The 27,907-nt window shown below is 41.6% G+C and overlaps 1 protein-coding gene across 21 annotated transcripts in view; it reads right to left on the reverse strand.

Moving 5' to 3' along the window:
• LOC120721804 (adhesion G protein-coupled receptor L3-like) overlaps window positions 1-27,907 on the reverse strand; it is a 252,581-nt gene that overhangs the window by 83,814 nt on the left and 140,860 nt on the right. For 10 of the 21 annotated variants that reach the window (XM_040012416.1, XM_040012414.1, XM_040012408.1 and 7 more), the window contains 3 exons: window positions 22,381-22,395; window positions 18,905-19,714; window positions 2,507-2,857 (listed from right to left, as the gene is read on the reverse strand). In XM_040012416.1, coding sequence (XP_039868350.1) covers window positions 2,507-2,857; window positions 18,905-19,714; window positions 22,381-22,395 — 1,176 coding nt within the window. The remainder of the gene's footprint in view (window positions 1-2,506; window positions 2,858-18,904; window positions 19,715-22,380; window positions 22,396-27,907) is intronic. The other 11 variants (XM_040012412.1, XM_040012423.1, XM_040012427.1 and 8 more) reach the window with 3 other exon arrangements.

Raw genomic sequence — 27,907 nt, forward strand, 5'->3', positions numbered from 1 at the left:
ATGGAAGAGGAGCTCGAGGAACTTTCAACGAGTGGCAGAGGAAGCTCGCACAGTTGTGTATTGCTTGGCAGTGCCGTCTGAAGTGCAATGGCTTTGAAGAGTAGCGCTGAGAGGAGGTGGGGTATGTGTGCCTCTTATCTTGCCATGTGATGCCTGTTAGTGAGGTCTCGATGGGTGCTGGTGTTACCCAGTAATGAAGACTGTATGTAAATGTGTGGGCCTGAATCTCGGTGCTGATTGATGAAACGAACAGACTTTTTCCAGCATTCGAGCAGGATTTGGGGGCTATGATGTCACTCTACTATGTATAAAATAAAGCATGACAGCTTTTGTTTTATGTTTTAATCATTTATTATTAACACCGAGTTATTTTGCTGATGCAACAACTATATGAATGTAGTAGGTAACCCCTTTAATTTCTCCTACCATAATCTGGCCCTGCTACAGATTGGCCCTGAACTCTGGATGGAAAATGGATGGATGGACTATAATCTTCATCCGTGTATTACGAGAGGATCGGCCTTAAAAAATAATTTGATCATAGCCAGGTTCCATTTAAATATGAAGTGCTCCCCCCGAGTTTTTACTTCCTGAGGTAAAGCTTTTATATCAAAAGCCGGCCAACGTTGATTTAATCTCGATGTACTCAGGCCTCCATTCTCTTAGTATCGATACGGCGACGGGGCTCGAACGAGACACGCACAAACAAAGGCCCGATGCCTGACAAATGAAGCGCAGCAGCCCTTTCAAAAGAGCCGAACGCAAACGTGTTTAGCCGCTAATTAATTACATGAATTGCGCCCTGAGAGACAAGAAGTAAATATGGCGGTGCGCCGCGCCGGTTACCAGTTTCCACACAGATGCGATGCTAAGCTATCTTTAGCCGTGCATCAGTGAGTCAGGAGGAGAGAGTGAGTCAGGAGGACAGGAGGCGAGAGAATGAGTGCTGCAGGGGGAGTGTAAACATAAACAAAACACACACGGTGACAACATCAAGGCAAAGATGCTCACAGTAGACTGTGTCTCCTAAGGAGAGAGCTGACATCCTCACACAGACGAGAAGCAAAGAAAGAGCACATCTGCGTATCTCATCAGGAGAGCGCTTTCAGCTCTAAACATGGGAATCTTTGAGATTTGGAGGGAGTGATTAGGTCAACTGCAGGTCGTTATTTGACGTAATGTCACTGGCATTATGTAAGGGGCAGGAAACGCAATGAATAAATCATACGCCCATCTGAGGTGCGTGAGGCACATGCAAACCTATTTTCCAGGTTTTGACCAAAGAAAATGCAGAGATCTGGGAGAATAGTTCCAAATGCTACAGCATCCACAACAAAAACGATGACAACGACAACAACAGAAACAGCGTACAGGCCAACAGCTTCACCAGATAATTAAATCTCTTCTCCGGGGAAAGACCTTAAAAGTGAGTGCACTAAAAATGTCATCACCTACACTGCACTGCAACTTATGTTATTTGTACCAAGCAACTGTAAAGGAATTCAGCCTGGAAGGATATCTTTTTATTGATCCCTGTAGTGAAACTAATTCTCTATATTTAACCCATGTCCAAGTACTCGGAGCAGCGGACGGCCACTGACCAGAACCTTCTTTCCGTGAAGTTCAATTTTATCTGTGCGTAGGTAGGCTTGTTATGGAAATCTAGATTGAATAACATGGGTAATTACTGTTGCTGCTACTACTTTTTATCTCTGAGTTCATTGGGACGATAATACACTACCTTAGCCCCCACTCAGGTGTAAAGACCTGCCATTGACCCCATGTAACCTAGTAACTGGGGAATAATGTGTATTGACAGTGGTTGTCAGAGGTTGCTAGAAAAATTAGTTGCAAAGTAGCATGCTGCACTGAAACCTCCTTGAGATTGCTTTGGTTGCTATAAGACTGCTGCAGTCACACATTGTTTGCATAAAAATTGGCAACTTGTCTGCAGTAACTCTGCAACTACTTGAAAAGGAGTCGTTCACCTTCAAAATAAGAGTTGCACCTTTTGAAATGGGTTGGTTTCAGTGATGAGACAACTTTTTCAAGTTTCACTTCATCTACATGGTTACTTTGTGGCTGATTTAGTTTGCAAACACTCACTAACAGGCTGTTGGTGCAGCACCCTCTTTGCAACCATTTTTTCACCTAGCAACAGCTAGCAAAGTCCAGCAACCACTTGCTAGCTAGTCAGGGAATATACACTTTTCCCTAGCAACCATGTTCCTGTCTCCATCCATACATGCTCATGTCTTAGTCCTGCTCTAACTTTTCCTTCAATTCAATTCAATACAATTTTATTTAACTGTACAGTATCAATTCACAACAACAGCCGTCTCAAGGCGCTTTAGCCCAGCAATTACATTCTCCTCAATGAGCAAGCAGTTGGCAACAGTGGGAAAGAAAAACCCTTCTTTAACAGGAAGAAACCTCAAGCAGAACTAGACATCCATCTGCTGTGGCCAGTAAAGTGAGACAGGACAAAATAAATAAATATAAATACCTAATGATCCAGGTGGACAGGGCATCTTGGCTAACGTTCCCTGCTTCGTCCTCGGCCAGGACACGTCCATCATCACCAGTGGACTGCAGTACTCCACCCTAAGATTGGGTAGCTTAGCGGTGGCCGGCGCCGCGTTGACATCTTCTTGCTCCAAATCTTCCAAGACCGTCTGGTACGGTTCCACCACTGCCGATGTGGTTCGTGGCGACTGGACCACCAAAGGCGTCGTGGCGGGCACCTTGGTGGTGGTGGTCCTGGATGTCGTGGTTGTCGTGGTAACAGGAGGTCTGGTGGAGGTCCTCGTTGCTGTGGTCGTGGTATCCATGTACACCATTATCGAGGAGGACGTTTCTAGGAAACGACAAAGAGAAAGGGGATGACAAAGTGAGCCGATGAATTCAAATGTAAAAAAAAAAAATGTAAAGAAACTTGAAAGCAAATAGTTTCTTTTTTTTTTACTCCATCTGTGTCGCTGAGAGAAAATTTATTTTGGTGCAGGTAGAAAAAAAAACAAGCCAGAGTGTATGCATGCGGGTTTATTCTTTCCTCCTTCTCCATGTGTCAGTTTTAAAGAAAACAGTTCAAAGAGGATCAACTGGAACTGGCAGGTGTGACTTTCACGGGTGTGCGTTTGGTCTAGTTCTAGACCCCCGTCGGCTAAGCTTACACACACTACACAAACTTCCAGCTGTGTAGTCTAAATGCGGCTGTTGACGAGGGCATATCTCTGCGAGTCAATACCCGGGTTTTGTAGCTCCGTGCTATTTCGAGGTCAGCCGGGACAAACTGAAATACCTGTTTCCTGGATGCGAGTCTTCCCTGCGGTTACACTCCAGGAGGTTTTTGCTAATGACGCTGTTTTCCTGAGCTGTTGGGGGACAAAGGCTATCATAACACCGGCGTGCACCGAGATGTGCTCGCACACCGGCTCGGTAATCCTCTTCCTCCTACTCAAAAGCACATACCGCTCTTTGACTCCCCGTCATCAATCACGCCATCTTCTCATCCATCCTGTCCCTTTTAGAAGCTTTCCCTTGGGCCCCTGATTGGAAAATAGAGGTCCCAAATTAATTTAGCTACAGGCTTTTTATGAATGCGTGGACTCGATTAAGCCAGAGAAGGTCAGAGGACACATGGGGAGGCCATGCTTCATAATGTATTTTCCAAAGCTTGGCTTTAGTCTACAAAAATATGCCCAATGGAATATTTTTACTCTATTTTAATAATATGTATAATCTGTATTATTCTTTATACAGTGCTATTTTTGCTACCCTGACATTTCTGTATGTCGTGATCTTATTACTGAAAGCGATTCGAAAGAAGAAAGCTTGCTGTAGACTCTTTAAACAAATGAGAGTGCTCTCTCTCTCTCACACACACACACCCACACAATTTGGACCTCAGCAAAAAGAAAAAAAAATGCAATTTGTGACATTTGTCGTTTCCGACTAATGCAAAGATACAATCAAGATGACAGAAGTGACAAATGGTACTAATCTCTGTATGAAAGGAGAGCAAAACAAAATGTAATGAGGGTCGATTTTAGGTTGGCACACGTAATGGACGTCACGTGTCCCGGAGAGCTCAGATAACAGACACCCCCCTCCCTCCCATCCTCCTCGAAACGCAATTCCCTCTGATTCAATTTACAATCGGACAATTTCTCTGTATGGTAAATTTGGTAGGAGCAAAATAAGACAGCATAAATTAGCGCCGCTGTTGGGGACGCAGAAGCCCCCGGAGGCTGTAATGACATCCGACTTCTATCAGCAGTCAATGCATTTAACGCTTAACAGCGTTCGACGACAGCCACGGTTGATTAAATAGTTTGCCGCCGCGGCGAGAGTTCCAGACTGATTGAGTATTTGTCTTCTCCCGCTAACAAAAGAGTTTGTTGTGTTTTCAAGATCTGCAGGTACCTTGGACACTCCTGTGGAGGCACTCCATCAGTAAAGCGGAACTATAACAAGAACCTCATTGAGCTGCAATGTGAACTAAAGGCACGCAGAGCCTATTTACTCCCGACTACCCGATAATGCAGCTTTTACAACTTCCAAATTTCTATCGCAGGCAGGAAAAAACAAAAACAACACAAATTAGCGCAGGTAGCAGACATCAGTGGTAAGTGGGAAACACAAACATTTCAAACAGCAGGCTGTCACAGAAGTGGATATGGGTGCAAGCGCTTAAAATAAGCCCAGCACAAATGTACAGTCACACACGCCAGCCCTCGTCAGCATCATAAACTGACACTGCCACCCGTCAACAGGGCTTTAAAGAAACCACGCGAATGCTCAAATACTTATTTAGCATTTCCACCAGCCGACCAAGACATCCCCATTTACATCCTACATCCCCTATTAACCGGCGTCATCAATCTGCTCCGCAGCAGCCTTCAGCTGCGATCATCGTGGAAATGGGACGAAGAAATATCTTCAAGGGCACCACCAGTCTATTTATTTCATTATTTATGAGATAACTCATTTACGCGTATTCATATCTGTATTTGAGAAGAAATGACCTCATATACGATACGCCAAACCCTGGAAAAGGGGAAACACAATCAATCTCAGGATAACTGAAATCAGCTGGAGGTGCTAAAACTGCGTGTTGTAAAAGAAAAACCATTAGAGCACCTGATGGGAATCTGATCATGGATATTCACAGCTCATATGGGGGTCAGCAAAGGTCACAGTGCGCTGGTGAAGATAAGCCGGTGGCTAAACAGGTGTGCTGAGGGGCCTGTTAGGATAAGGGGATGACTGTACTGGTCAGGAATGCTGATACTGAAGTGATTGTGACCGTGAGGGATTTTGCTGAGGGCGTGTTTTTTGCTTAGACACCTATAAATGCAGACTAATGTAAGCACACTACTGTAAATGGATAATGAGGTAATTCTTTGCTGAGTAAATATACAGAGGAGTACATTCTTCCTCGTACGACTCATGCTAGAATTTAAAAAAATGAATGTAATCAGCAATAAATTGATCCATTATTTGTTTTAGTGCACTCAAGAGGTTCTGGGCTAAAGCTCCTGTTGGTAATAGACTGTATATAAAAGACACACATAGCTAATGCTTTAAAGCATTAGATGCTAGCTCCGAAACCCTGAAAAGCCTGTACAGTTCTCACATGAAAACAAAGTGGTATTAAGTATGTGATGGCAGGATTTAATTATGCTGTTCCATTCATCTAATTTTTCTGCTTATCTCATTCAGGGTCGCAGGTGTGCTGGAGGCTATCCAATGTTATGTTGGGCTCATGTTGCTTGGTAAGAACCAGACTGAATAGGCAATTGGGAAAAGGAATAGGAATATTCTGTACCATCTCCAAAAACGTGCATGCATACTAGACCCTGAACAATATAGGATTTTTCAGACGATGCAGATATTTGGTGATATCGGATGATATTTTCATTATAATTTTTATTTCAGCCACACCAAATACAGATTTACCAAACAGTTGCTAGATGTGGTTATTTATTTACTGGGTTACGTTCTCCCCAACTACTTAGATTAGCGGTCCCCCGGGCTGTTTGGTACTGGGCCGCGAAAGTTGATGCTCGGGTGTGAAATTTATGGTTTTCATGTTTTTTATCTGTTTTTATATCTTTATTTTTTTATTGGTTTTATCATTAATTCAGTTTCCCTGGGTCTTTTCCCATGTGTTATGCATAAATCTTCTTTTTTCTGGTACCGGTACTGGTTTTATTTTGTTATATTTATCCGCGACACCTTAAAGGCCGGTCCATGAAAATATTGTCGGACATAAAACGGTAAGTGGCGCAAAAAATGTTGAGGACCGCTGACTTAGATCATCAAGGTGTTGTGTTTGTCACACTCCAAATACAAGTTGCCAACAGCAAAGTTGCAGTGCTGGCCTTTACAAATGCCTGAATAGCTAATGTTTGATCAGATTTAATAACATCAATCTTCCGATAAATCAGCTGGGCTCTAATGCGTACATAGATTTGTAAGTAAAACACTACAGGAGTGTTAGCACTGATAGCAAAAGAGGTTCAAAGCTCATCAATAAATAACTACAACTAATTTAAAAGACTGCACGACTGTGAGATTCTGTCAGATTTCCCCTGTAAACTATTCTCTTTATACACAGCGTAAAAGGAGGTGATGTACTGACTTTATTTCCAAGGTAAAGATTACCCCCCAAAAATACAACCTCTCTATATTTTATGTTAGTAGCTTTTTGGTGTTACTTCTTATAGATGGTTCTGGCACACTCATCTCCCAGACTAATGTTATTCATTTCGGAGGACAGCTTGTTTTGAAAATGAGATTGTAGCTATTTGTCTGCCGTAAGTTGAATCTGTGAAAATCTTTCAGAGTAAGTAGCCGATGGGGTGAAATTCACGCTTTAAGCATAAAGGATGTTGTGCTGCACGACTCTGCTTAGACGCTAAACCCGCGTACACAAATGAAAATGGAGAAATGACAAATTTTATGTCGTGTGCAATAGCCTTCTGAATATTTTGTCAACAAACACTGGCAAAAAACTGAAAAACGCCAACTGCTTCTCGAAGTCAGAGGCCATAAGATCTCTTTAGTTTACTATTTCTTTTAGAATAGTGATGATAAAACTCATCGTGCCACCTCCCTGAATGCTGCCGGTGATACGACAGAGAAATATGACTTGAGGATATAACCATCACGGCATGAGGTTAATTTAAAGTCACTGGGAACCTCGTCTGGAATGTAATTCCATTCTTCCATTTGATCCCGTTGAGTCCACCGTCAAATTATTTTTCAGAATGTCCTGTCTACATACTGCATGTTAAATATGCCTGCACACACACACACACACACGTATGAAAGAGAAGAAAGTGTCCTTGAGCAAACTTAAATATCTTTTCCATGCGATGAGCACAGGAGAAAAAAAGAGAAAAGCCAGCAGCAGCAGACAGCAGCCACAGTCTGCAGGCACTATCGCCTTGGAGACAACACAAGGACATTTTGTTTTGCTTTCGCCAGCTTCCCCATTCGATTCAAAGTGACAACGAGAGAGCGAGAGGGGGGGAAAAACGATGCGAGCAGGTCTTTGGTATGCCCCGAGGAACTACTCTGTGACCTTACGGGACGATATGAAGGGCTTGTCACATTTTGGTTTGAGTCTCTTAATGAACTGGAGTAACTCTTTTATTACCCAGATATTTTATACAGCGATCTTTGTATGAAAAGATTCCACATTATAATGATGCGGAATACCGCAAAGATTCCTTGGGAATAAGGCCATAAGTATGTTCCAATGCCAGCAACCTCTCGATTCATGAAACAAAGCAGGCACTTCAGCGTCCTCTTCGACTTCAATAAAATGACATCAAACCTCAAAGTGATTCCTCTTCTGTATATTTAAGCTTCGATGCGTTCTCAAAGGCATTGCAAAGTTGATTAAAAAGAATAAGAGCTACGAGCTGCTCCTGCTTTCTAAGCTTGAGGGCTCCTGAACGTCCCGAATGTTCGTGCACCACCAGCCACCTTTTCATTCATAGGATAGTAGCGAACTTCTGTGGGCACTCTGACTTCTACTCTCACTGAAACGCAAGCTGCACTCATCATTTACACCTCGCTTCTGTTGCCCCCCGCCCCACGCCGAACGTGTGAAGCCTGTTTCCACCACACATAGAGCTTTGTGCTTCATTTCAAAGCATTCATTTCTAACTAATTAGCCTCTCTTTCTGTATCCCAGGGCTCGTGGCTCCCACAATTAGATAAGCCCGCTCTACTTTGCTCCAGGAAAAAAACCTGCTATGCTATTATGAAATGGATCCGGTTCATGTGACGTGCCTTTCCGCACCGTGAGCCGACTTGCGTCTCGGAGAAACTTCTGCAGACTCGAGATCAAAAGAGCTGGAAAGGGCTTTTGGGGGTAAAAATGAAACGAGCATCAGCCAGTAGAGTGACACTTCCAGCCTCGCGCTGAACCCAATTACCTCCTAATTTTAGCATTTGAACCCTTATGCGTTACATCTTCAGCCGGGCTGTAGTAAATTTTGGACAGTCTATGTGTGATGTCACCCATTAACTTTCTCCAAGTTTGTTTAAAGCGTGTGAAATGAGATTTCTGTGAGCTGCTATATTTTTAGACTGAATCGTACGTGAAGCCAGAATCCACGATCAAGGTTGTTAGCAGGCCATAATGATACTTCTGTCATTTGGATGTTTGATCTGAGAGCGCTGCTTTCACGTTGTAAATTCGTCTGTGTCTTACTTTTTTTATGACATCAGCACTGTTTTGTAGAAATAGGAGGTATAAAGTAAAAGTGAGAAGATCTTTTTGAGCAAATTACAGTATGGCTGTGATGTCCACCCAAGTTGGACATTGTTGGGTACCATGTTGAAGGCAAAGCTTTTGGATTCTTCAAGGATATGAAATAGTGTACACGACATTTTTAATCAGTTCCAATTAATCTGTTGAACTGGTGTTAAAAAACAAAACAAAACAAAATGTTAACATTCCCGTGTGATATACTTGCAATTTAAAAGTCTGATTATTTGTTTCTCCTGTTTGAAGCAATGCATAAGACTGCAGTCTTGTTTGGGCAGCATGCATCAAGACAAACCAGAACATGGTGGCTCTTAACAGTTCATTAGCTTAACAGAGTAGCTAATAGTAGCTAATTGTAATTTGTGAAAAAAAGCAAGTTTTCTTGTCGTTGGTTGGTTTTATTGCACAAAGTAATGAGAACTGAAATCTACTGAGAATAACAAATGTGAGCTTGAGCATAATTTGGGTGAAAACCCATTTGGTGATTAACTATAATTAAAGTCTGACTAACTGTGACCACAGACTTGTGGGTGGTCAGACAGAGGACCATGGATACCTCACTGTGGCATAAATGCATTCGTCTTTGAGCAAGATAGGTTAAAAATTTGCTATGTAGCTCGCTTAAACTGCAGAGCTTGCTAGTTAGCCCCTTGATTACTTGCAGAAGATTTAATATGATATGATTTTTTTTTTGTCTAGGAAGCTTTAAAAGGTGCTTAAATTTAATTTTTCTTCAAGGAGAGAGTCACACCTGTTGCTTCCCCCCGTTAGCAGGGCTTACGCTAAGCTAGCAAGCTTCATGCTACGGCCATCGTACAGAGCAAGCTGTCAATATTTTCATCAAACTCTAGACAAAAAAACCCCCAAACTTCTAATTTCAGACAAGTCCAACAAGTTGGAATCAGCTTTCTGCAGCTTCTCTGTAGAAATGGATATTGAACTAAATTGATAGTCATAAAAGTCAACATACATCAATGCTGCATGTCATGCTAGCAGGCTCAAAATAAATAAACTTTATGACTCTTTAGCTTCACTTTAAGTACATTTAATTGATGTTTCTAAATGTAAGACAAAATGTTTAATGTAAAATGAAGAGATTACATCCCAATGTGGCTCTAACCTGATATGGCAAAGAGAACTGGCTTGTTCACTCATTCAGACAACAGCTAAGCGATCATAAATCAGAATCATAATGTAAAATTTTATCTTGGGACATTTTTTTTTTCATCTATGCAGAGAAAAATAATAAAAGCAGTAGCATCTCTTTCATAACACAACATCAGTAGCCATTACTTTCACAGCTTTATTCACTCAGCTCTTCATTTGATCATTTCCCTAATGTTTATGTCATACAATCCCACTGAAATGCTACACGTCCTCATGAGTTGAGGGGAATGGGTTGAAAATAAAATGATGATAATTATGATGAAAGTCATCCTGCCATTAAATGGAACCTTTTGAGACAAGCCCACAAATCCATCAGGGAGTGTAACTGGGGCTGTGGGTGCGGGGCTGCTGCTGCTGCGGGTGTTGGTGGGGAGGAGGTGCAGTAAATTATGCAGCCAGACATCCGGTAATGCTTCGATATCATCTGACATGATGAGAACCATAATGGATGGGAGCCATGCATTGTTTGGCAATTAATTTCTCATTCCCGAGCTCTCTTCCCAGGACTTGAGAGGGCATCGATGGAGGTCACACAGTGCTGGGAGAAGCGTATGCACCGGGCTGATATGTATGCACACATGGACACGGGCCCGGAGAGACACTCACTGTGTTTGAGGTAAATGACAGAAGAGATATGAGCTAAGTCTGCCTGCAAATGCGCTATCCTGAAGTACTGAAGGATGAATTAGCCACACAGCTGTGCAGTAAACAAGCAGTGTTTTTGCCTAATGTGAACGTAGCTTATGTGCATTTGCAAAACAGGATCTTCTGAATTTAATCTCTACATTTATATTTTCACATCTCGAAAAGGCGCTCAATTCGCCCTACCAGTGAAGCGTGGTAATAAGAAGTATGCAAATCTGTTCCACGTCTACATGTCTACAGTGTGAAAGACAGTGCTGTGATAGGGTTGCATTCAAACTCACAGTGCACAGAAACCCAATATTTAGCATCAAGCTACAAGGAAGAATGCTGGAATGAGTTTTTATCCTTAGAGCCAAACCTTGAGTCTCTAGTGGCTAGTGACACAGCCAAACATCGTCAAACGTATCAGGGAAGGCAGAAAGAGGAAAAAGTAAGGTGCGAGGACACGCGCGGAGGGAATTGCGAAATCACTAAAGGAAAAGCACGCTCCTCCAAGGTCCCACCGTTTGCCAAAGAAAAAGAAAAAGAGCAAAGCTTCTCAAAATACCCTCAACCAACAGCAGAAAGGGCCAAATGGATACGGCCAATCTGACACTGGTGATAAAGAGAGTTAAAGATGCTTTAGAAGCCTCCAATCAGATTTACTCGGTTGATTGGCCAAAATAAATCACTTTGAGCTTGTGGGCCACCGAGCTTACCAAGCCTGTTAAATTTACTGTGGCAATTTTGGGGGGCTCTAGAGAAACCAGTTTCCACACACACTCACATAAAATCACACATGAGGAATTATAAAAGACGAGATGTGGTGGAAAAGATCCCGGAACTAAGACACCCACATGCATACACTACAAACAATGCGAGAAATCACAAATATTTGTCTTGCAAAGAACTTTGACTGTGACTTTATGTTTTTTTTCCCCATTTCTGCAAACGTCAGGAGAGATGGATTGGTTGTTGGCCTTAATTGAGGGATTGCCTGCCACCTCTCTCACTACACAGGTGATCTGTGTATGATTTCTGGATCAAGGCAGAGCCGCCAAGGCCAGTGATGGATGACCAGTCAGGAGGAGGGACGCATATGATATATAATAGGGTATCACAGAGAGGGTATGAGCACATGGCACATTGTGAACTACCTGAAACATGGGCATACCTGCTCAAAGGTCTCCCCTAATTCAGTCTCAGAAAAATGGGCACAGCAATTATATTTGCTAATATATCACAATTTGTTTTTAGCCCTGCTGTGAAACATCCAAAAACATCTCTTAAACAACGACAACGAGGTCGCTCTCTCAGTGGAAAAAAAATCTAAAGCTGCATTACTAACAGAAGGCCATTGTGTTGCGGCATTAAAGGGTTTGCTAGAAGAATTTGTGCATAAGTTTGTGTATGTGCAACATCCGGGTTGGGTGCACGGATTTGCGTACACGTGTTAGAAAAATCATTTTCGACTATAATCCTAAACCTTGCACTTTCCCTCGAAGAAAATTGCCCTCTGCGAGAGGTGCACCAGGCATGTGATAAGTGCCTCGCCTGCAAATAAGCATGTAGCCTACATTCCTAAGCCCCAACATCAAAAAGGGCTTCATTCAGCAAGCAAAAGGCTGCATTTTTATGGAACGGTAGCATTTGGTTTGAATTGCTTAGCATTATATTCCTCAAAGCATTGTAAGGATAAAAAAAAAACTATGATGATATATGACAAATGCAGGGTATCTCTGAATCTATATAATAGCTTGTAAAAAAAAAGCAGAAAAAAGTGATGACAGTTATTCTAAGCCAAGCACATGAGCAGTGGAACAGAAAGGACAACAGTTTGTTGCCTTTAAAAGCACACTGAGTCACACTCACATTATCTGCAGCGACTTTGCCAGCCTGCATTTACTGCTTAGACAGTCTTAATCAATTTAGCATGTGTCAGGCTCTTCCAAATAGAGCCAAGATGGCCCGAACGTCCAAAACATTGGCCGTTTCGGCATGAAGGTCGGGGTGTCACGTCTGCTGACTCTCTCCAGGCCAGCAGGGCTGGCGTTGTGCCTGGGCCAGATGGCAACATGTGGCAGAATTACAAGATTGTCAGACAATGAATGTATCCATGACACCAACTGTGCCACATCAAATGCACCAATCATGAGTCGACGAAAACAGTCACTCGCGCAGCGACACACGCAGACATGAGAGGGTGTTTGACTAAAACGGCAAGATGAATCAAAGACCACAGAGGCACTGCTGATTTCTGTAAAGTGTCATAATCAGGCATAATTAAAGCCATTCACAACAAACACACCATTATAACGTTTAATCGATGATGTGAGGCTAAACATAGAAATCTCCAAGGGTCTTGGTGTTACGTCGGCATAAAAAGGCTGTGGAAGCAGCTTGGAATATTAACTTATGGATGGTATGTTACTGCTACAGACAGCAGCAGCAGGTGAGAGAGGCTGAGGCAAATTTTCTCATGTGGCTGCCCTTGCCTTTCCTGTCCTGTGGAGTTAATGCAGCGAGCGCCTCATGCTCACTGTGGCAGACAGCACAGAGGTTAGTCTGGTAAAGTCGAGGCCTGGAGAAAGTCCTTTCCACAGCTAAGTTTGTCAGGAAAAAAGCTTTATAGTTTTGTAACTGATACCGTCATTGTGGAGATAACTTCATTGGAAGCGAGCTACGCAAAAATATTCATCGCTAAGATCAAGACACATACTGCAAAAGGAAATCACGTGCTTCCATGTTCAAGCTTACATAAGTGTATTTAAGAACATATAAAAAGAAAACAAGGTTAAAAAATATTATTGTGAACAGCTGTATATATTTCAAGATGATTGCCATCTTGGCAGCATAAGGGAAGATCAGACAATTTTGAGAGGGATATTTAGCTAGCTAGCTAGTTTGCTAGCAGGGGCACTATTTTTTAAAGCTTTTGAGGTTATATACATGTCTCATTGTTTTAAACTGTTGTAATGACTTAAGAATTTAGTAATACAATCAGAGGCAGGGTATCATTTGTCAAGAGGGGTCCTTTTATTGTTTGTTGTTTTTTCCCGGCACGGTAGTAAATCATGAACTAGAGGGATCTTATATATTCTGAAAGCTGTTAGAATATTTATTACATCAATGTAATGTTTATAGAATAATTATGAACTATTAATTACGACTAGAAGATTCCAAAACTTAATCATAACCACAGTTTACAAGAACATTTCAATGTGTTTTTTAAATTAAATTAATATGCATAATAATCTCATATATTCCTCTTCACAGACAGGTGATCAAACTAAACATAAATACAAATAGCATAACATGCCAGATTTAAATTTCACTCCCACTTAACGTTGCTGCGAGAGTAAGAAAACAGTCTGCTTTGATAATGGATATTTTCTGATTTCCTGCGGAGCACTGTTTGCAGTGCGCTGCCTCTCTTTTACCCACAATTTGCAAAGTTACAGACGGTAAATGAAGCAACTTTATTACATTTACTGAGATCTGCTCAGAAATTTGTAGCTTGAGAGTCAATAAATATGTGAAAATGACTCAGCTCTGTAACCTGTTCTACAGCATCTTGGGTCGCATGTTTTAAATGACGCAGGGAATTGCGGTCAAGTTAGGATTGATCTGTTCATTCAAAAATGTAAAGCCAACAAATTGTAAAGCCAACAAATGCACAATTCATTACACCGAATTCCAACATCAGCTTTTGTGTGTCTTCTGATGCTCTGAATCTACTTTATTGTTCTTTTATTTAATTAATGGCAGTCTTCTCTTTGAAACAGTGATCCTTAGTGACTTAATGAATAGTTAGAACAGAACTACACAGTGTCATTTCTGTTGTCTCTACTGCGTTGGATGAAAACCCGCACAGTAAAAGTCCATTTTTGACTTGACTGTTGTTTGCGCTACATGCAGTGCTAAAAATCAGGAGCGAGGTTAAACATATTTAACCCCAGTATACACTCCAGTATATAGTGAGAACATAGTAGCATCAAAATACAAACGATAATTAGTTATCGTGTTTGTTTATCTAAAGGAGGTCTTTCTTAAGTGAATAATATGCTAACATGTCGTTTAGCATGTTAGCATAATTACCTTTGCTGATTAGCGTAAAGTCCAGCTGAGATGGGTCGTACTAGTTGAAACTGTTAGTTAAAATATGTTTGATTTGGTATTTTCTAAGCAAGGTACAAACCTAAAAACTGGTATATTTCCAAATGAACCATTTCAGGATCTGTTTCAGGGTTATTCATTAGCACTTTGTTGGATGAGAACCAATGACAGTAAACATAAAGCAGTTGAGAGAAGGAGTAATTGTTTTCAGTTGTTACCCGTGGCAGTCCTTCAGTAAGAAAATTGTCCATGTGATGGGACATATTTGGTTTCATTGGAACATCAATTTTTTCAAGGATTTCTTTTTTTTTTTTCCTTTTGGCTGCCTGGTCTTCAACTAACAGCATTGACACTAATTTCATGCAGCTCCTCAACTTGCTGGGCGGCAATCTTCGTAGTCCTAAAACAATCCCGTGAAGTCTGTCCTCAGTGAAGGAGATGATTGAGCTGAATCGCAAAGTGATGGAGGAGGTGAAAAACACTACAAAAGGTGAATTTGAAGCGCTGGCTGATGGATAGTTGAGAGTCAGCTACTGTCAGATCAACATGCTCTAGAGAGGTTGCTTTGGCCTTTGTAATATTTTCCATTTACCACCATGTTTTTTTTTTTTAAGTTCATGCTTGCATGCATGCTACTAACCATTCATGTAGTGTTATCCTCAAGCTTTATTTTCATTTATGCTTTAAAAATATTAACACAGCAAATTTATTTCAGCTGTCCTCACGTAATCAGCATTGAATACGATCATGAAAAGTGATAACAGAGCTTTTATATCTGCCTACTAAAAGCTACACTTTCTACTGCAAGTTAATGAAATTAATTATCAGACGAGCACATTTGTGCATGGATCATCTGTCTTTAAAAAGATCCTGTCTGGATCAAAATACTGGTCGGCTTGTTGAGGAGGCTGCAAGTGGACAATTAAGTGAAGCTCACAGCCAGTGTGCACATCCAACCTAATTTGTAGATTTTTTTTAAATTGGACACATTTTTTAAGGTTGTAATGTGGTTTTGGCAATTCCAGTCATCATCCCCCTGCCCCAACCTACTCCCCCCGTAACATGTGCTGTACCCTGGGCATACGGCAATGGAGCCCCAGCTGTGGGTCTGGCCATGTATCTGCTGCTCTGTTGCCCATATACCATGCTCCACTGCTGTGGCAGGTCAGGCATGCTCGTGGAAGTGGAAGCACAAGTGGAAATGAGCTTGTGTTAGTGCGATCAGAGAATGACACCTTTCTGTAAGCGCTAACAGGCACTGTGATCATGACACTGGATCAAATTTCAGAAGCTCATGTTTGCAGGAAAAGGAAGAGACTACATCGGCTTTTGACTCTCTAGTGTTCTGTGGTTCATCGAATCATTTGTTCTGGGCTCGCTGAATGACAACAATGACTCAGAATGAACTACAACTAACACTTAGCATTTCTTTTTAGCTTAAAAACAACTCACATTGTTGCATCAAAAGGAATCATATCCTCATTTTCCACACTTTCTCAGCTCGTTCATCGTTGTGCTTTTCTCTGACAGATGTTTCCAGGTTTCCTCTTTGCGCATCCTCACCGGACTAGCAAATTAATGGAAGAAACAATGCAATACAGCTGCGAGTACAGACTAATTTGTGTGCAGTGAAGTGGTACGCCGATGCTGATTCAAACAATGTGGTTGTGACTATCCTGCCATCTTAAAATTAGGCTACTCGTGAGAGACAACCGTGTGGAAGCTAACAGCCAGTGCTTTATTCAGATTAAGTCTGTATCCTTCCTTACTCTGGAGCCCATTCAATCACTCTTTCATTCCTCGATCAGTCTGTTTATCTGACGTTTATATTTGCTCTGCAACTCCATCCATTCACTTAATGCAACATTTTACTATCTATATTTATGCAGCAGACTCTTTGGAGGGCAGCCTGTTCTGCAACAGCAGCCAATAACACAATCAAACACTTCTCACTGGAAGTCTGCTGCTGAGACTTTGCACTTGCAAGTTTCTACATGACAGAAATGTGTGACCACTGCGTATAAACGCCGAACCATCTCATATAAAAAGCACATAACACCGCTCTAAGGTCCTTAACTACGACATATTACATTTTGGACAGTCATGCATCGTCAAAAGTGAACGCTGTAAGTACGGCCACTGAAAGAATGAATGCATTACAGGGTGTGCTGGAGCGCGACTCGATGTGTAAAAAAAAAAAAAAAAAAGATTTTGAGAAAAGTAGCAGCCAGCTAAAGAAAATAAATTAAACTGGCAAGCGGCAGGTAGAATAAAGCTCCAGAGGAGAAAGCAGGAGTAAGGATTTCACAGTCAAATAACTTGTGACATTTTTGACTGGAGCTGTTGATGAGATAGCGCAAAGAATTACCTTGGTGTGTCAAAACAGGTTCTTTTTCTCCGTTTTATGCTTCCCAACAAGCACCAATTTATAAAAAGAACAATGGAGTGGAGAAATTAGACTTTTCAAAAGAGTTCTGGGAAGTTTAATGTGAGCAGTCACTTGTTCCTTTTTCAAAGTCAACAGCCAGACTGAATAAAAGCCCTAAGCCTGTGGCTAAAGAATGTGCGGAAAAACTCTCGAGTTAAACAGAAAATGTGCGACGCGCCTGAGAATTTAAGACAATAGAATTATTATTTCTGCGCCTGAAAAATCTTTTCTCCTATTGTTACATGTGATGAAAGAAAACACATCATATGAATGCTAAAAATGGTGCTTCGATTTATGCTAAGCACAGTTTTTAATAGTCATCTGTCTGCAGTACGTCGCCATGTGTTAAACTGTGGTTCGCTTCCAATTTGGGACGAATCAAAATACACTGAGCACCATACCCCACAGCCAATTGCCACTAGCCCACACACTCTTTAAGTATAAATGCATATGTTTATCAGTGTTTGACCAAAATCCGACAAAAACAAGACGTGCCGTGCCAAGCTGTTCTTCACGCAACACATAAAAAAAGTGTCAGCCGGAACAAACACGCTAATAAAAAGTTTAAAAATAGCTGGTGTGAGATCAAAAGAGTCATTAGTAAAGTAAAATCACTCATCGCCCAGGGTAGGGGTGTCAAACATAAGGCCCGGGGGACAGAATCAACCCAACCTCGAGTCCAATCTGGACGGAGTTCAAAGATCTTGACATTTTAACTGTATTTTCATCAATTTTAAGCTTGAATTGTCATTCATGCTACACCAAAGTAATTAAGTAACAGATAAACAATTAAAGGGTTGGAAATTCCAATAAATTTTAAAGAAATTTACTTTTCTTACAGTAAGTTCAAAGTAAAGTGCATCTGGCCCTTGATGTAAATTCAGTTTGACATCCCGGTAGGAATGTCAGATCGTATAGCAATGAGCTCACTATGAACCCAGACAGGTCATTGTTGCATTCAGCTTCCTCATATAGTCGCTCATCCAATATTATGTACTACATGACCGCAAGTGATACACAGTCTATGTGGTTATTGTAGAAGGGAAGGGAGGCAAAGTGTGGTAACAAAATAAGATGATTATTAAAGTTCAGCTCATAAACTGTGATTCTGTGACAGCTCAGGGTCTGAAAAAAAGACTTCCTTTAGATTTCTGCGAGATTAATTAATTAGATTTTTTTTCATGTTTCTGCTGTTTAGCACACTCTCAAAATCATATCTTTCAGTGATCTGAATAAATGAATGAGACACATATGCAGTACTTGTCATGTACGTGCCTTTCCATTAATGTGACTGCATTCAGCGGTGAATGCAATACAAAAACGTTAGTAGGTTCAACCTGAAGCCGCCATGACTTTTATGGAAAAGTGACTCATTCAGATGGAATCAGACACATGAAAAGGAGGGCACGTCTGAAAGTCGTTGACATCAGAATGCTTTTACGGCTTATTTTTAAAATGAAAGGGTAGTGGATAAAAAAATAATACGCTGGGAATCACTGGTCAAATTTTGGTCAAACATTGATAAACACACTGGGAATGACACCTAGCCAGAAGGCTAGGATTCTGCTACGTGCCTGCCATCTGAAATTGCATCATTGTTTCATTGCAGAAAAAAAAAGTAACAATTCAAATTCAAATTTAATAAAATCCTCATTTCAAATTCTATGCGTTCAAATCAAATCCACTGCTCATGTGATGTTCCTATGCATTCAGATTCTCTTACACTTTCAAGTCTTTCAGTGCCATTTCATGTATATGAAAAATAAAGAAGCTGGACTTACCTAGCCTGTTGTCCAATGCTCCAAAATCAAGAGAGTACTTGACAACGTGGTAATTGTTCCAAACATACAGCAGATTGTCCCTGGGGTTATAATCCACAGCAGCAATGTACTGATAGGAGTTGGGGAAAGGGATGTCCAGGAAGCCGTCTTTACTGAGTTCTGTGTTGTAGATGTAATCGATCTTGTTTCCCGTCGCTTCATTGTCATCATCCTCATACACCGACTTCACCACATAAAGGATTCCGCAAATCATGAAGGCGTTGGATGCCGAACGCTTGTCATACGCCGTGTCCCAGGTCCCCTCAACACGCAGTGTGTAGGGATTGAGTTGGCTGATCACAATCCGCCCGTTGTTCTGCTCGGTCGCGTAAATCACCCACAGGCCGTTTTCGTCAACAGCCAAATCAATGTCTGATTTCCCTCCCCAGCGGTACGGCGACGTGTCGTGGTAGTTGGCGTTGGCTATGATGGCCTCGCCGCTCTTGATGCGAGTTCGCAGGTCAAACTTGACAATGTTGCGTGTGCGCTCCTTGTTGAAGAAGAGCGCCCCGTCGTAGACCACAAAGCCCGTTCCGTCAACGCGATGCGGAAGCTTGTAGGTCGTTGTCGGCCTTCCAGCGACAAAGTCTTCTTTGGATGAGTATTCGGTCAAGGTGTCCGTGCGGTAGGGTGTCCAAGGCATGTAGTAGATCTTATCCGAAGCTTGAAGAGGGTCTTTGCACCAAGCTCCGGACTGGTGGTCCGATTCAAAGAGATGCTCGCTCTGGTACACCCTCCGCAGAAGCCCTGGGCACAGGAATACTGAGGAGCCAAAAATGGGGAAAGACAATTACAGAGTTACATTGGCAGGTATTAAACAGACGAATCAGAGACAAAATTGAACAGGTTGAAATCTGTGTTAAGATGGGCAGTTTTAGAAGAAAAGCAGATTAAAAAAAGATTTGCGTGAAGAACACTGATAGTTAGAATTATTTGGATTTTATTACTAAAATTAAACAGAACACAATCAATAACAAAAAACCCCAACCCACAATGTGCCTTTTCATTATTTCCAACAGTGTCTCCAGTGCAGTGAGCACTGCTTTGCTTTCAATTACTTACTGTAGTCTTCAGCTGTTACATATGATACTTCGACTACAGTTACCGGACCCCAGAGGCGGGTAGTTACAATCTGTCTGAATAAACTGGCTTTGAGTTTGGAGGGAGAGAAGAGTAAATGAAGTCAGGGTTATCTCTGCTGACTTAATGCAGAGCAGAAACGAGTCAGAAGTCACTGATGGAACTTACCCGAACACCACTAACTCGCCCACAGAAACACACACAAATTACCATTTTGGTTCCCTTTAGTTTCAGTTAAACTTTGCACAACGGCTTCTTTTCACATCCAATTAGATACTGTGCCAGGGAAGAAAATAGGTTTCATTCTTCTCTTTGGTTAAAGCACCCCAGCGGCACTTCTTAGTAAACAGCATTAAAGACACAACCCCCCCCCCCCCCCAACCTAAATTTTTTTGATAAATAGCTGCAGTTCAATTATTGGCCAAGGTAGAGATTTAGGAGAAAGAAAACAAATTAAAGTGACATCATCTGTGTAATGATAGCCTGTCCATTATTTCACCTACATGACATTTTTCAGCCCCGTGACATGATTTACAGCCCCACACACAATAAACTAATTATATGTAAACCGGTTTATAGTCAGATCTGATAAAGCCAATACAGCTGGAGAGGGTCAATGGTGGAAAGCTAATTTTAGTTCATTATGGATTATCGTGGACTGAGACAATTATAATTTTCTTTTCTTTCTAAGTAGATTGCATCTGCATACAGAATTACAACAACAACACAGCGTAAGAGTTTAATACTGCAATTAAAATTGTACAAACAATAACACATGTAACAACGAACGCTAAAACAGCAGACGAAGGAGAAACACAGGCAGAAAAGAAGGCACAATTAAGAGCTTCCCCCACTTTCAACAGGTTTGCTCCAGACGAATATCAGAAATAAAAACGATGTGTGCGAGAAGGCTCTCTCCGCTGTAGCAGGCCAGCAGCCTGACAGTGCGCTGACAGCTTCTAGCCGTGGATCCATTGAGAGGTAAAAGCTGCGGGCTCCGTCGAGGAAGAGACAGGGAAGAAAAAAAACAAAACAAAACACAGAGGCTTCTTTCCCTTGTAATCTCCTAAGATTAAACATGTTGTCTACCTGCAGGTGAAAATGTGGCGAGATGCGTCCTGTTGACATACAGCCTCGGCACACATCTCAGCGGTGCTCAGCTAAACGCTAAGAGGGCCGTTTCTATGGTTGAGAAACACAAGATGCGCTGGGGTACAAGGTCAGAGTCGGCAAGCTTTGTTCTGACAGCACACTGGGCTCTATGGAGGTTGTAAAATATGCTTTTTTTGTCGTTTTTAAGGATGCAAGAGATGGAGGAGTGAATGGAAGACATTAGAGGAGCGATACAAAGGCTCACATGGCTTTCATGGGGAACTTCACAACCGTTACCACAGCAGCGCCCGTCACATCGGTAAAACGTTTGTAACTCCCCTTTCACCTTCGCTGCTCATTCTCGTTGCTTTTGGTTTCGCGACACGTCACTAACTAATGACTACAACGAGACCGAAAAAAATGGATTGCCTCGGCCATTTCAGCAGAGCTCTCGACTCGTTTAATGATTTCAATCCCATCTTTAACTCGAACCCGGCTTTATATTTATGGCGTCGTGCAAAAAGATAATGCGGCGCAGGTATCGAAGCCAAACTCATTCCATTTCTGCGGTTTGGCTTCGATCCATCTTTATTGTTAACATCTGACAACGAACAAATTCTCCAGGTCGTGTTAAAAGGTAAGACTACAAACACGGTGCAAAGCTCCTGGGGCACAAGTGTAGCTTTAGCATATGTTTTGCAGCATCATACAGTGCTGATAAGGTAAGAATACAGCTGCTATGATTTATCCCTAGTATTGACTCTTTTTAGTCCCTGAAGGTTATAGTCATCATCATGTTAGAGCTATAATGAAAAATGCTGACAGCTTACTGGACAAGCTATTGATCAACCTGTATATCCCTCTGCTTTAATATTATGCAGCTGATAACGCAGAGCTGGAAGAATTTTCAGTTATTACAGGGAATAAAAACACGCCGGGGTTATGAGATTTCAGCAGCGAGGAGGTTTGCGATGGCTTGGATATCAGAACCCGTGTGGTTGATACTGCTGATGAACAAGAAGTGAAGGCACGGGGTCGGAAGGTTAATTAATATTTTGGACGCTGCTGTACATGAAATTCCCTAACGGTGTTTCATGGAAAAACCAGATATTCCCCATGAAATGCATGTTGAGCCACAGTAGCGAACAACACAATGGTCCTACGAAAAGTTGCCGTAGCGGCCCGTCACCGGCAAATAGCAAGCGCGTGCCCAAATGGAAATGCAAGGTGACAAAGACAAAGAAAAGTTGTTGGTATTTAGTTACCTTTTTGTTCCACTTCTATTTTTTTAGGCATGAAGGGGAGAGAGAAAGAAAGAAAAAAATACAAAGAACAGGTTAACATCGTGATCACTGTCTTTATTTTCCAGAAACTCCAAGAGAAACATGGGTTAGTAACAGAGGGACACACAAAATTTGATCGTCAGTTGTTTTTATTTTGTTTTTTTTTATGAAGCAGACAGCGTTGCACCTCATATGAGCCTGCTGGAAAAAGACAGATTAATCAACTCTGAAATTGTTGTAGAACATGCTCTGGGTTTTTGCACTGACGCCTGCACGGCAACAAAAAACAGAGACATCGCTGTGGGGATGGGAATGTATGAGACGAGGCAGGGCTTTTAGAAAAGGCTTAAAAAACATTTCAACATATTGTCATTTATAGATGGCAGGTTTAAGCTTAATGCTTCTATCTGTTTAAAGCTTATAGTTAGAGAAGGATCAGGTGACCCCGACCCTCCCTTAGTTATGCTGACCTAGGCTAGAACCCTTCCCGGCGTACAATCAAGGCAAAGGGTCATTCACTTCACATCATCATCATCATCAACTATCAACAAATCAACCATATATACCCGTATTTACCTGCACATATACACCTCTCATTCACCATGACAGTTTTTCAGCATAAATATGAAAATCCTGTAATAATAATAATAATAATAATAATAATAATATAACTTATAACTATCCGCTGTGACTTGAAAACACTTGTTTTTAGAAATAAACCACAAGAAAGGAAAATTTATTCTTATTTCCATTAAGTAATCTACACTAAAAACCAATAATCCAACATTCACCCATGTTAATCTACTTAAATTGACCTAATTCTCCATATACAGCACAATGTGCAGCATTTCTGTTTAACTTAAGTAGCTTCTCTTAGCTTTGATTTCTGTGTTTTGGCACTATATAAAATGCAACTGAATTTTCTCCAGTCATATAAAATGTTTACATATTGTAGACTTTTTAAAATGTTATGATAATTAGAAACTTCTGAATTCTTCAGAAATGTTTTAACCATTTTCAAGTTTGTTCAAGCGAAAAGAGAAAATAATCTGTCCAACAATTCAGCCACTGCAAAACACCACACATTGATTTAGCTCCTAAACTAATAATCAGACACTCATAACCTGAACAGACTGATGACAATAATGATGATTACCGTATACGATACCTCCCCTTATTCAATGGGATGCAGCAGATGATGTAAATCATTCTAAATTGACTGGTGCGACTGTTATTAGATTATTATAATGGATGACTTGCTGGATATTGATTTCACTTGGACTGAGATCGAGATTTAAATCTGCATAAACACATTCTTATTGACACACACTTGAAACATTGACATATTTCCAAACACGTTACCATTTGCACGGCAGACAGAGAGCAACGTTAGTATTAAACTGGAGTTTTATCAGTGGTCATCAGTGTTGAGGCAGTTAGATGACTAAGTAAAGGAATAATGTGTTACAGCGCTACTCGTTACTCTAAAAAAGTGCTTGTGTTACTTAATTACTCTCTGGAGTAAGTAACGCACAACCTGCTGCATTACTTTTGCATTACTCTGTAAATGGCCTGATTATCAGTTAATAATAAAACCCTACAGCTAGAGTCTCATTAGCACAAATCCCTATCCTAATGAGGATGTATATACAGTCTTTCTTTTAATGCAAAGCTGAGAACAAAATCAATCCACTGAAATTCTACTGTAGAAATGGAGGCTACAATACTAATGCTGACCATCACTGCCTGTTTTGAAGATCAGCCTCAGGCGGCTGGTCTGGGGTCAGCATACTTTCAGCTTTAACATCATTCTGGGTGTTTGGCTAGCTTTGTGTTAGCATGCTATCTGCAGAGATCTTTGCAGAGAATTGAAGTTATGTTAGCAGTGTAATGCAACTGTGTCTGTCTTGGACGCAGTTTGCATTTACTGTCACACCCTTGTTCTTTTGTGCCATTAAAAATTAAAAACGATGCCCTTTAAAACTGAAATCAGGTGATGTAGTGCAAGTGTGAAGAAAGAAACATGCCTGTGCTGCTGTAAAATGTCATCTGATTGTAGCTCATTGTAGCCTGTTTTACCCAACACTGGTGGTCACCTAGCATGTTCAAATTTAGTATTCTCAGCCTTTCTATCTACCCAAAAAATATAAAAATAAATGATTTAAATAATAAAATTAAAAACCTGCTAGCTAAGAGATGCTAAATCACACAGAAGAGCTAAGCAGATCAGCAGAATCAAGTGATTAATTCACTCCAAGAGATCTCTCTCGCATTAGCATTATCCACTGTGAATAATAACTCCATGTACTTCTGAGTTCAGCTTCATCACGGTGACTTCAGGCAGGAAAATATGTTTCTCACTGATCTACTTCTGTTACTCAATTCAAACGTTAAGTAGCTCATTTCAAATTTAAAGTAAATTTATGTAGCATCTCGTATTCAAGTGGGAGCTTGAGTGACCTATTTTTTTAAACATGACTCCTGCAAGTAAGGGAAAAGTAAGAGCTGTTTGCAGTCTACATCTAAACAAGCACGCCGAAAGCCTGCTGAAAACAAACTGCTGAGCCTATTACATCTTAACTCTCTATATAATTCTTTTTTTCCGTGAAGTGAACAAGCCTTTTATGTCAGACATGGCGTTTTGTCAGTCTCCTTCATTCGTAGTTGGCGTTAGCATCCACCCCGTGCGCCTGCTCCTGTCCCTTCCCCTTCAGTAATCCCGGTTCTAATAAGAGAGGATTAACCTCTGTTACTAGGGCTTACAAGAGTCCTCTCCTCCAAATGGAGAGTGCAACAGAGTGAGGTATGGAGGTCAGTGGGCAGGGGGCAGGTGGGGTAAAGTTTGAAAGATGGGAAAGTTATTAGAGGAGAACAATATTAATGAAGGCACTGAGCCAACGAAAAGGAGCGAGAACGAAAGAAGAGGACGGAAAGAGCACGAAGGAGAGGAAAACAACGGGGAGGGGAGAGGCTTGAACAAGTCGTCTGTGTTTGTCAGATCATAAACTGGTACAGCACAGCACCTCATTAACAGAAAACACTCCAGCTGTCACTGCAACACAACAAGTCCATACCAAGCGCGAGCAACCATTGCTTCGGGCTGCATGTGAATCGCTGTTACCGACACCCCAAATTTGCCAATAACTCTGAACAGCATGCGGACCCCATAGATCAAATCAAAGGAAACAGCCAAACGCTACCCGATCAAAGCCTCCTCACCTCCCGTGAGCAATGGCCACACAACGGGGACCACGGGGAGGCCGGCGTTTCTGATTGAGCGATTGCTAACAGCGCCGAGGCGAGAGGAGGGTAATGATCTAAAGAAAAAGGCATTAGTGGCGGGGATGTGAGAAGCGGTATACAACGCAATCATCGGGGGAGACGGCGTGAGGAGGGAGTAAAGGATGTGGATGAAATCCCTGACAAGGAAATACGCCGCTCCCTGGGCGAAGTCCAGCACGGCGGCCCTTTCGCTCGACCGGACGACACCGCCAGATGCAACAAGGTCACCCATCAGAACGCTCGAACCGACTCATGTTTCGCCGTAGACAGTACAGACTGAGATATACACCTGCGATATGCGCCTTGGACAAACTCAGTCACACACACGCAAGAGAAGCAGCGGGGAAAAGCAGAGATGGAGAATTGATTCATTTGAAAAGCTTCTTTACTCCACCGCACCACCCCCATTGTGACCTTAATACGATTTTGGTCACGGCTGTCACTGAGTCACTAAAAAGCACTTAGCTCTCTCATCTCTTTCTTTTCTCTCTCCCTTCTCCTTGCCTTTTTTCCCTCTATCCCCACTTTCACGTCTGAGAAACTATCAAAAAAAGCGCGCACAGATCAAAAAACATAAGGGTCCTTCCAGATGAAACGCGGACCCGGCGCGGAGCCGTCGCATAAAAGAGGCCCTCGAGCATCATATTCATTGACTCGACAAAATAAAAATGATCCTTTGCCTGTACCCTATATTTGAAACATTTGATGGAGCCTTGTCCCGATGGCTTCGGAGGGCTATTCGTGAGTTATATACAGCGCTATGTGTCAGTATTATTCACTATAATATCTGGTATTATTATGGCTTAAAAATTAAGCTTTTAACTGTAGCCTTTACTCTGCATTTTGCTGGTCGAACTTTTGTAGGTCTTTTTACAGCCAGAAGTTACCATCTGTACCATGCTGGACTGCTCAGCTTTCAGCCAGCTACCTTGATTAGCAAGCAGCAGCAAACTGTGCTAGGTAGCAGACTAAGAAAACACCATTATGTCTGTCACCAAAACAGAAGCCCAAACTTCTTGGATGGTCTATGCCACACAGCGTGCCATGTCATTTGTCAGATTAGTCCCCGACACAGCAAAGGCAGCTGAGAGGGCGAGTTCAGTGACTGGAATTAGAGGAGGTGAAGCCCAGCAGTCAGCACACCAGTCAATCAGGTGGCCACGGACATAAATTTAAGCCTTAACACTATCAAAACTGACGAGTTATTTAAAAAAACTCCACCGCCATCCAGCTGTTATGAAGGGGGGGAACTACCTATAGGGACCAAAGCTATTCTTTTTATAAATGCTGCTAAGTTAGTTGTTTAAATATGGCCATCCTAGAAGCTTGTCTCCCTTTGTGTTTTTCATCTGTTTTATTAAACTAATTTAAATGTCGTCTTGATGCACGCTCAATCATCCAGGTAAGTAAATCCCTCAAAGTCGATTCTGTTCATATAAACGTAGCGTTTTGTGGGAGAAACGTTTCGTCACTCATCCAAGTGATTTCTTCAGTCTCGGCTGACTGCAGGTTTCCCCAATCCTATGAACAGTGATCAAGGAATTGACCTCCCAGCCCGCTGTTCCTTCAGTGATGCTAGTTTCAGTTATTGTGCAAATGTACTGTTTATAAGGTTGGGGAAACCTGCAATCCGCTGAGCATTGAATGTCATTTATATGCTTACAGTTGGGGAGATAATAATTCGATCCGCTGCTGAATTTGTAATTGTGCTCACTTTTTATGGTAGTTTCATTTTAATCAACCAAAAATCCAGAAAAAAACATCACCTGTTGGCATGGGTGTGCCAACAGATAAAACTTTATCTGAGATACATTTTTAAAAAAATGTAACACGTTGCCTCAAACAGCTACATGCTGGCATACCTGGAGGCAGCCCGGTGCAAGCAGGATAATCTTTTAGCCACAGAGAAGCATGGGTGGAGCAGTTTGAGGTTGCAATGCCTAGCTTTAACACACCTCAATGCTCCCACTCACTTCCAAAACCTGATTTATCTAGGGACTGGTCCAGGGTTAGATAACCAGTTGACTCACTAATCTGGAAACATCGGAAACAATTACCCAGTGGACCGTGAGCACGCTACATGCAAAAAATTAGCTATTGTGCTGTGAAGAAGACAAAAACAAGCAGAAACATTAGCAAGATGGCTGAAACAAACCGGAAACCTTTGTACGGCTTAAAAAGATGCACGTTACCGGGCACTAGCTGTTTATCTTTCAAAACATGCCAC

The sequence above is a fragment of the Simochromis diagramma genome, unplaced genomic scaffold (genome assembly GCF_900408965.1).
Source record: "Simochromis diagramma unplaced genomic scaffold, fSimDia1.1 OVJJ01000604.1, whole genome shotgun sequence".
Lineage (NCBI taxonomy): Eukaryota > Metazoa > Chordata > Actinopteri > Cichliformes > Cichlidae > Simochromis > Simochromis diagramma.